The sequence below is a fragment of the Charadrius vociferus genome, unplaced genomic scaffold (genome assembly GCF_000708025.1).
Source record: "Charadrius vociferus isolate BGI_N301 unplaced genomic scaffold, ASM70802v2 scaffold53, whole genome shotgun sequence".
Lineage (NCBI taxonomy): Eukaryota > Metazoa > Chordata > Aves > Charadriiformes > Charadriidae > Charadrius > Charadrius vociferus.
This window is the reverse complement of record NW_009647574.1, coordinates 383,123-393,365: the sequence shown is the minus strand read 5'-3', so window position 1 is coordinate 393,365 and position 10,243 is coordinate 383,123. Positions and strand designations below refer to the sequence as shown.

The 10,243-nt window shown below is 52.4% G+C and overlaps 1 protein-coding gene across 1 annotated transcript in view; it reads left to right on the top strand.

The window, feature by feature from the left end:
* The first annotated feature begins 2,862 nt into the window (after nucleotides 1-2,862).
* Nucleotides 2,863-10,243, top strand: part of STK32A (serine/threonine kinase 32A) — a 30,692-nt gene continuing 23,311 nt past the window's right edge. The window contains exon 1 of the mRNA XM_009880904.1: nucleotides 2,863-2,934. Coding sequence (XP_009879206.1) covers nucleotides 2,883-2,934 — 52 coding nt within the window. The 5' untranslated portion in view covers nucleotides 2,863-2,882. The remainder of the gene's footprint in view (nucleotides 2,935-10,243) is intronic.

The window sequence follows — 10,243 nt, the reverse complement described above, 5'->3', positions numbered from 1 at the left end:
GCCGCCTCGCCGCCCGCTTTCGGGTGCTCGGCAGAGCCGCGGCAGCTGCAGCAGTGAAGGGGTGTTCGGAGGAATTGCTTGTGAAGCCCTCTGAGTTAGTGTTCCTCTCCTGAGGAAGCTCGGCAGTGCCCGGCAGTGACAGTTGTAAGGCGGCAAGTAGCTGCTCGCCTTCGGCGTGGAGGTCTGACCCGTCCCTCAGTCCCGCGGGCTCTTGTCCGCGCTCGGAGCGAGTGTCCGGCCCGGCCGCGGCACTCAGGTGGGCACCTTTCCTCTGCTTCGCTTTGGCTTTACGTTTGTCCGTGGGGCAGTGCGGAGGTGCGCAGCCCGGCTCTGGGGTGGGAGCGCGGGCATTCCCACCCGCTGCGTTCCCACGCCCGTGCGATTTCTGCTGGGGCTGGCGAGACCCCGGGACCGCTGGCGAGCGGAGCTGCTGCTGCACTGCGCGGGGAGCAACGAGCAGCCCAACCGAGCATGAAGTTAATGTGGAAGCGTTAGTCATCTTGGCCCAAGAGAAAGTAATGATTTTAATCATTTTGTGACTGTGCAGTGTGAAACAGGAAAAGATGTATCATTACCATAGCCTGGGTGCACTTTATAAAGATACAAATCCTTGTAATTATTACTCAGAGTAGCTTAACTTCAAGGAATACCTGCACCCCTTCCTCAGGGCTTTTATGTATTGACGTGTTGTCAAAAATAAATTAAGCTGCAGGCTCCTATACAAGAAAGTTTCCTTGAGCAGCTGACCTTGGCCGACACCACTAAGTTCACTGTGATGTAGAAGCATCAGTATGTGAACCTGACTTGTCGCTATTACATCTGAAGGTGTATTTTTTTCTCTGCAGAGTAAGTTTTGGGGCTTGAAAAGAAGTGCTGGTGTGGCTTTGTTTCAGACTGAAGGCTCAATCTGTTCCCTTCGGAGGCACCGATAGGGATCGCAAACATTTGCTGCTTCATTTGTTTTATCCTTGGATATTGTTCCAGTTCTCTGAGATGAGAAATCAATAATTTAGGTTTTTTGATAGTTTGCACTGGGGGTTTTTTGCCTTTTGAGAAATGCAGACTCTTTGCGGGGAATGGTGGGATGTACCTGAGCCACGGCAGCAGCGGGGTGGGTTGCAGTTGAGACTGTAAAATACCTTGGAGAGAGAGCACCCAGTGTGCTGCCTCTGGTCTGCTCTGTGTGCCTCTTGCGGGTGCTGGGGGAGGCTGTGGGGCTGCAGGTGACCCTGCAGCCCCAGCTGCCGTGGGGAGGATGGATGCCATCGCAGACAGCCACGCGTCGCCTCGGCAGCTGCTGCAGTTTGATCCACAGTTGGATTCCCGGGGTTGTCACGTTGGGGATGAAGTTTGCATCGCTGCAGCCTGGCTCAGGAAGACATCCAAATACAGGGGTTGCTTTTAAACCTCAGGCAGGCTTTGGCACTTGCTTTAAGCTGATTGTCCTGACCCAGGATGTGAGGTTAGAGCTGGGCTCCTGGCTGAGGGGTGGAGGTGAAGGTACCTGGGGAGGAGGAGCTGAGTGTGCTGCTGCGGGGAACCCACAGCATCCCGTGGCCATCCCAGTTCCCAAGACTGTCCCAGTAATTCTGTTTTCACCAACATTTTTTTTTTTTTATGATTCCTCCCTTTTGTGCTTCAGTAACATGATTTTGTTACTTTAAAGTAAAAAAGGGAAGCTGCTCAGTAGCTGTATTTCCAGAGCATAGATCTGAGAAAAATGAGTAAGGCTGCATCGCATCCTGAAACGTTCAGTGAAAATACAAACACCCTGGAGAACACTCCAGGCTGCACAAAATCCAGATGATGCTGCACTGTTACTCCCTCATTTTATTTTTTCAGGGTTTTGTACTTCCAACAAGAAATAAATGTGTGTTTCACAGGGATGTCAGTACCAGAATGAGCATATAAAGGTGCCTTGCATGTAAACACTTTAAAAATAAAACTGCGGCTGCACCCATATGAGATCACGCAAGCTGTCTTGAGTGCCAGTAAACTATACAGAATCAAATGCTCCAGTATACACAGAAACGTCGGGGGGAGAGTTGGAAAATTACAACCTGTGTTGTCTGCTCATGAGCAGACCTGTCCTTCCGCAGCGTGAGAGGAAGACCAGCCACTGCAGCCAGCACTGAACCATAAATGAGAGGATTTTCGGTTTTTGTTCATAGTTCATATCCAAAAAGTTTTTGGAGAAACTGAATGGTTGCTACACCTTGATTTTCCATGAAATCTTTTAATTAAAAAAAAAAAAAAGTATGATTTTGTGCCAAATGAAAGACTTCTGTAACAACTTAAGGTTAACACTTTGAATTTCTTCTTATATAGCTTTTACACTTCCACGTGACCTTAGTAGTCAAAAGTGCATCTCTGATTTTATCTAGCCAATTCACTATATCAATTTATTTTGGATATTGACCTCACTACAATTAGTGATGCATCTCTAAATCGGTCGTAACATCACTGAAGCTACAAAATACAGTATATTGGATGATACAGCAAACGTGAGCCAGATCCTCAGATCTTTTGGTCTGTTGGTCTGTCTCTGCACTTCCCTTTGGGGGCAGTGGTCCTGGTTTAGGTTACAAGGTTATGAAGTTACTGGGTTTCTCTAGTGAACTCCATTGTAATGTGCTTTTTCTCTGATACTCAGTCTTATCCCCAGAGCAGTGAACTGCCAGTGAGAAATTTGCAAGCTGCAAAATGCTGCTTAATCTGGAATGATGATGCATTTTTGCCTCCTGCCGTCCCCAGGATGCACCAGCAGAACGTGGCCCGGGGCTGCTGGCAGTGACCTGCAGGTAACTCCGTCCTGGAGGCACCGGCTTCGCAGGTGGTAACCCAGCTGAAGTGGAGAGAGCGGAGCCAGGGCTGAACACACCATGGGCGCAAACACCTCCAGCAAGTCACCCCCCTTCAATGAAAACGAAGATGGTAAGAGCTTTTCCTAGTTGATGTTTGGGACTGCAGAGTCCACCAGTGCAGAGTATGAGGCTGAGAGTCACCACCAGCTCCCTTCTGGGGCTGCAAACACCCACACATCTCGGTTAAGCAAAGGTCAGTACCAGTGTTGGGGTCTGCAGCAGCAGTGTGTCCGTGGTCCCCTGCAGAGCTGTGGTCAGGTGTCTCGGTCCTTTCACGTCCCCTCTCTGTGGCCGGGCACTGGCAGAGGTTTGGTGTGGAGATGTCTCTGGGACACCGCCAGGCGCTGCAGAGGCGGGGGGTGGGGGGGAAATGCTGCTGTTGTGGAGGCAGCGGAGGTTTGTTCTGGAGACCACAGCACAAGGAGGACTGGCATGAAGTGTGGTGGGACAACAGCTTGAGCAGTGCCTGTTCCCATCCTTGCCTTGGGCTTGGCAGGAGGGCGACGGAGAGAGACCTGGCCGGCCGTGGCAGAGGTGGAGACTGGTGGTGACTGCCCGGCAGGGCAGCTCTGCCCATTGGCACTGGGAGACCAGCACACTGGCTTGGTCAGCTGGAAAAGGAGAATACATTGCTGAGAGCAGTACTGGAGGCCAGTGTCACTCTGCTGCCAAGATAGTAGAGACAGTCATTAAAAGATTGCTCCATAAATATATTTCCTGTTGCATGAGTCAGCTTGGTAGCTGCCACATGGGCTTTCACCTGGGTACAATCATAAAACGCACATCTAGATAAACACAGATAGGTACAAATAAAAGTAAAATATACGAGAACCTAGATCACTCATAAACTGCTGTTCTGAAGGTAAGAACTCCAACCAGAGAGGATGTAATCCCGATTACTGAGAACGTAATGGGAAAAGGAGGAGATGTTGGCCAAAACCTGGTCGTTCTCACTCAGCTCCTTGGGGAAAGAGGTCTCGAGGAGGAACAGGTGGTTATATCCCGTGTAGCTCCTTAGTGCTCACGGCAGACAGCAGACAGCCTCCTGCCCCAGGCTGTCGCTGTCCCCTCTGCGCAGCGGCTGATGCGGGCGGCTGTTGGGGAGGGAAGAGTCACCCGGCGCAGCGGCGTGTTCCCCCCGCTGTCCCCAACCACCCCACAGTGATCCAGCCCTTCCCTGTGCACCTCAGTTTGTCATTCTGCGGAGAAGATTTCCCAACTTGGGGTCTGCTCTTGTTGGTGTCACCCCGGGGCGCAGCCAGTGAATCGCCCTGCGCTGCTGTGCCCGCAGTGCCTGTGGCGTGTCTGGGGCTGTTGGGCTAAGTTGGCTGTGGTTCCCGAATGAATAATGCAACCGCTTGCCATTTTTCTTTGGGTTTTGTATTTTTTTCCAGTTATTTTAGTGCAAAGAAATCAGTGTTGTGAGGTTTTTCTGGAGATTTTATTCCTGGTGCATCTAAATGCTCATTATTGGCTTCTCTCATAAATAACTACTTGTGCTAGCTCAGGATGACTAATCCTTTTCACATTCCTGGTCACCTTCCTTGGGGTGATATGTCCTGGCTGTGAGATTGACTATAACAAATTGGGTTTTCATTGGGGTGGCTGGTCTCCCTGCTGAGCCTTTCTCTGGGTTCAACATGCTTTGTGCGGCATCGGCTCCTGTGGCTGACGAATAAATAATGCCCCGAGCGATGCGGTGACCTGTGTGGGGTGACCGTCCTTGGGCAGGAAATCTTCACGGATAGGTGATTTCTTACGAGAGCCAGTTCTGTGCTTGGAAAGGGGTTGGTTTCAGCACACACAGCCCGACAGCGTGTGAAGCCCCCGTTAGCTCTCTGGCAAAGGGCACTGGGCTTCCCAAGTGTGAAGTGTCATACCCCACGCCTGGTGCGTTTGTGTGTCGTGCTGGCAAGTCGAGGGAAAAGCCCAGTCCTGACCATCTCAAGGGCTTTGGTGTTGGTCTGCTGAGTTTCAGTAGGTTCCGGGGTCTCCCTTGCACCCAGATACCGTGTCCAGACCAGTGCTGTTGTGCTTTCATGGCCCTGCCCAGATTTAAAAAGCGGTAGCACATTTTTTTCTCTAATTAGTCATATTTTAACATACTGGGGGTAGAGGAGCCCAGCTGAAACGGGGATATCCCCTATTAACTTTTCCATTATCTTGGCAAATTTGTGACCAGAGACTGTATCACCTTAGATGTCACAATCTTGTCCTTATTCTAATGTGAATTAAAACTGAAATGGATTAAGAGCTGCTGGGTACAGCAGGAAGCAGCACGACAGCTCTGCTCGGTGATGCTGGCGGGTCACTTCACCGGGTGGTGGAGAGCGGTCCCACCTCTTTGGCCGTGGCGTAGGGAGACTTTTCCTTCGGGACCTGCGTAGATACAAACAGCGGCAGTGTGAGAAGTGTAAGTGCCGCAGTGCCAGGAAGGCACCTGATTCTTCACAGCCCGAATTCCACCTCTGGCAGTGCTGTGCTGCAGCTGCATCCGCTGGTGGGGCCGTGGACGCCAGACGCTGCTCATGGGGGAGAGGGAACATCCCGCCCCAGCGAGCGTTGCGCCGTTGCACCAGGAGCCGGGTCTGCTTCTCAGAGAACCGTGCTGTAATGTTCGGTGATTTCATTTCTCCAGACTACCTCTCAATTTGCTGAAAAATAAAATACCCCACAACTTGGAGGGTACTCAGGCAGTTGCAACACGGTGAAGCCTTTTGCAAAACAGGATAGTTAAGGAGCTGTCTTGAGGGTGAAAACATCTGGATTTATCTTGTGCCGTCGTTTGCTGCAGAGCCGTGGGCAGATTCCTTCACCTTCCTGTGCCTGTGCTCTTCAGCGGTGCGCTCCCTCCTCCTCCCACCGCTCAGCCGTTCGCTCCGTGGAGCGGCACCTCGTGCCGTGCAGAGACGGGCGGCACAGAGCAGGGCAGTCGGGCTCACGCCTCACGCGGGCTCCCCTCGTCCTTTGATACACACACAGAGTCGTAACGCCCCGTGCGTATTGTTCCAAATTGCTGTCGCTATAATTTCACTATTTTCTGTGGCACCATGATTTTTTATTTTTTTGAGATGGACTTCTTGAAGGGGCATTGTTTGCCATCAGCTGAAGTGGAATGACAGCATTGTTTTTCTCTCAGTGTTTCCTCTGAGTAGGCACAGTTGTAGATAATAAATTAGTGAGATGAAAAGAAAATGAAATAACCAGACAGAAGGTTCAGTGCTGCAAGGTGATCTCCCTCCTGTTGTAGTCAGGATGAGACCATGTTAAAAGCCGGATTTTGTTTGTGCTGCTTCTGGGCAAAAGGGTGTGGAAAGCATCCCTGGAGGATGGCAGCCCTATACTCTCCCCAGCTGGCCGCGCTGGTTGGAAGATAAAGCAGAAATAGATAATAGGTGAGGACAATGGCTGGCTGAGATGGGCATACATCGCGCTGTGGTCCTTTGCCAGTGTCCTCTCTAGTCCACCACTGGCTGTTCTGTCTTTAAACTGCCCCGGGGCTCAGAAGAGCGTGAGCCGTGTCTTTGTTCCTCTGCCTGGATCCGCGCCGAGCTCGGCTCCCCGGTCCGAGGGGATGCGTTAGCATCCTGACCCTGCTCTGGAGCTGGTTCTCCTGGGGCTGCAGGGCCCGGGAGGGAGGGAGGGAATAGATGAAAATGAGGGAAGTTACGGTGACAAAAGGAAGACGAGTGGTACCAGACCGTGCGGCCGTGCGGTGTTGAGATTGCTGTACTGGGGTGGGCGATGGTGATGGGGGGAGCTGAGCCCCCCGAAGCACTGACTGCCACTTGGCAGATGGAGCCTGGGGCTTTGGCAGGGTTGACTCGTCTCTGATGGGGACGTTTTTCATGGCTAGTTAGGTTCTGTATTTTTTATCTAAATATTGTTTCTTGAACCTGGGTTTAGAAATACAACCCTGGCTTTCAAAATGGCACTTCGTACTTATGCTTCAGTTGGTTCTTTACAGCAATTGTATTATCTTCCTTGGCATCTCTTAAACGTGATTTGTCTGAGTTGGCATATCACATGAATTTTCTCTCTGAAGGGCAAATGCTTTGGCTTTTTCATTGTTTTAGATGCCATCAGGCAGTGAAATGAGGCTTGTCAAATCTGTGGATGTGGATTCTGGATGAAAAGCATGTGTTTGGTTCCTGATTTGGATGCCACAAATTTCTGTACTCTCTGGAAGTGGGACTCTGGACTGGCTCACTGTGAAAATCGGGGATGATAGGAAACCTAAAACAGAGAAAGGTTAAAATGTGATTGTACCTCGTTTGAGAGTCTTAAGTAAAAAGTATGCAATTTAGCTTTCTTACAACCAGCTCAGTTATAGACTCATGTTTAAAATGTTAATGAAAATATTAATATTCAAAGACAAGGAGGTGGAGGGTGTTGACATGTTCATGAAAGCGTTCCTATTAAAAGACAATGGAGGTAGAGGGTGTTAACATGCAACATCTGGCTGCCGGCTTAACTGCTCTGGATTTGCAGCTGTCCCAGATGTTAATGTCTGGCTGGATCTCTGCGTTCCGTGGTGTGTCCCGCTCTGCCCGAGCCCGTGCGGGGTCCCAGCGCCTGCAGCCGGAGATTCCCCCTCCACGGTCATGGGCTGCACGGTGCAGCAAGGGGGTCCAGCAGCCCACCTCTCCCCGGCAGGCACCGGGCGCTCCTCTCCCCTCCCTTTTCCCCGCGGGTGATAAGCATCTTCACTCTCCCCTTTTATTCTGCGGGTACCCCCTGCCCTTCTCTCAGATGGTCTAACTGGTAAACACATGGAGTTCAGCGCAATCATGACCGACTTGTATTTAGCTCTGATGTTGGCAGCTGTTGTTCCAGGTTTGAAACGGGTCTTCTGTGCCTAAAAGCCCATCTTTTTTCCAAGTGCTATAGCTGGAAACCATGAACTTTGCTTTGGTTAGATTGTGGCATCCTACCTGGAATGATAATGGCCATGAAAAGGACAATTTCTTTAGTTTAGTGTGCCTGTTTTAAATAATGTATTCTATGGGTTACCCAGTGAATGTTACACTCCTGGCCAGGTACACAGTGGCTGTTTTCAGCCTTTTTTTTGGAGGAAGTTTGGGCAGGCTCAGTGGACCGTATGGCAGTTTGGCGACCCTCACGCATCATGTTTCTGCTGAATGAAACCCAGTCTGCCTGGTTAATTTGTTTGGAAAATACATGCATTGCATTAAAAAATAAATAAATCCATTAGCAGAGTATGAGAACAATTCCCTGTAGTTGTGTGGTGGCAAGGATGCAGTGTCTGACCGGTTATCCCTGTCGTAGCTTAGAGGCGCGATGTATCCCGAGGAAAATGGGTTTATTTCTGACCAGTATCGTGCACAAATCTGTAACGAGGAGGATTCATCTGCTGGTGTGGCAGAGTGATTAACAACAGATTCCTTGCTGGCAATCTCATCTGATGAAGAGCTCTGGGGACAAACGCCTCTCGGTTTCTGTGCCACAGTTCAGTTAATGAAGAAAGCAGCAGATGACAATTGTGTTGAGAGCTGCACTTTTCAAGACAACCCGTGGCCTTGGAAGGGGCAGAGAGGGGCAGCTCTGCCGCCTGAAGCACAAGTTGCTCACATGCCCGGGTGTCTGTGAGGACAAGACGTGGACCTGCCCGCGCCGGTTCTCTCCCCTGACGACCAGGCACGTGGGTCCAGCACGGGCTATAGCGCATGGCACTGCCGCAGCCCGCATACATCCAAGCTCTGCTATGGTGAAAGCCGCCTGGTTTGGGCAGGCCACAGAGACCATTCCCCCTGCTCTGCCCAAGCCCGGAGCCGGAGCGGTGGGCCATGGCAGAGCGAGGGGGCCGGGGGCTCGGCGTGCTCAGACCTGTCTGCTCGGGGATGGTGCCAACGTAATTGAAGTGCTTCGGGTCAGCCTGAGAGGGGAACACCCGTGGTACCCGATGGAGCTGCCAGGCAGGGCTTTCATGCAAGACATCCGTGTAGAGCCTGCGCCTCGGAAGATGCCACAGGCAGCCCGCAGCGAGCACCAGGTCAGCGCTGGTAGCAGAGCCCTGCCGCGGTGGGACAGCCGACTGTGGCCGGGAGGGCACCGACGGGTGCCCCGGGCTGCTGTCAGCGCGCAAGCGCAGGCATGGCCGTTCTTCGTTGTACAGCAAGTGCTTCCATTCTTGTGTCGCTTGAAGCTGAAAGGCAGAGAGGCCGTGGGGTTTTCCTCTGGTTTAGCCAAGTGCTGGAGGAGGTGTGAGGTCTCGTCTGGTGGCAGGACACGCGGCTATTTGTGCTCGCGCAAGATGCTGACGGTGGTACCTCAAGGCAGACCGCCGAGGACGGCTGTTCCTGAGGGCCCGACCGGCCGGCGAGACCTGGGCACCGGCACTGAGAGCACGCGGCCGGTCGCCTCCTGAGATGGCCACTGAAGTACCTGGTGGTGGTCGGCCGCAGCAGGGAGGGGAGGTGCCGCGGGGCACACACGGCAGTGCTGGACGCGGTGTCGCACAGTTCCTGTGGTCCCGGTGGGGGTCAGCCCTCCCTCGCTGGCTCTGGCTGCGCCGTCCGGCCCCTTCTCCCAGCGGGGAAAATGCGGGGGCACAAGGCAAAGGAGCTCTGCGATTTCAAGCCCATCGCATCGATGGTATCTCTCGATTCCAAGGGTCACACCAGTGAAAGGTGATGAGCTCTTATAAATCCGTCGGAGGCCTTTTGCTGAAGCCTTGAACGAGCGTCTCGTGCGGTGTGGCTCAGCAGTGGCCGGTTTGGGAGCGGATCCCGGTGCGTGGCCTTCCCTTGACTGACGGCGGCTGCGCACAGCGCGGCTGCACTGCCATCCCACAGAGGCGCCAGCGGGGTTCGGTGTGTTCGACTCGGCAGCCATTGCTGTGGTACCTCACCCAGCGGTCGGCAGCAGGGTTTGAACCCAGCGCACTTAATCTGTCTGTGCTGTATGGTAATTTGATTTGCTGTTTCTCTGGATCTGTTTATTGCCTGAGACGAAATACAGGCCGCTTCATCCTGGCCGATCAGAAACACTCGGTGTGTGGGGTCTGTCGATTAGCGCTGTAAGCTAAGCATTCTCCCTCGCTGTGCAGATGTCCGCCTCCCTGTTCCATCTCCAGCAGAGGCCAGAAGGGGAACTGAAGCCCACGTTCACGTTCCTCCCTCCCTGTTTCAGTGCACAGTCTGCAAAGCTGCTGCTCTCCTGTCTCCCGTCTGAGCAGGAGCGGCCATGCTGGATGATGAGCGGCAGCAGAGCTTGTGTCCAGGGTTGCTGTGTTTATCTTGCCCAGGTATCAAACGGTGTCTGGAATACCACAAGGATATGAAAACCCAGCTGCCCATTTACGTCTTCACGTGGTATAAACATTTGATGGGCTAAACTTCTTTGCATTTGGTTTCAGC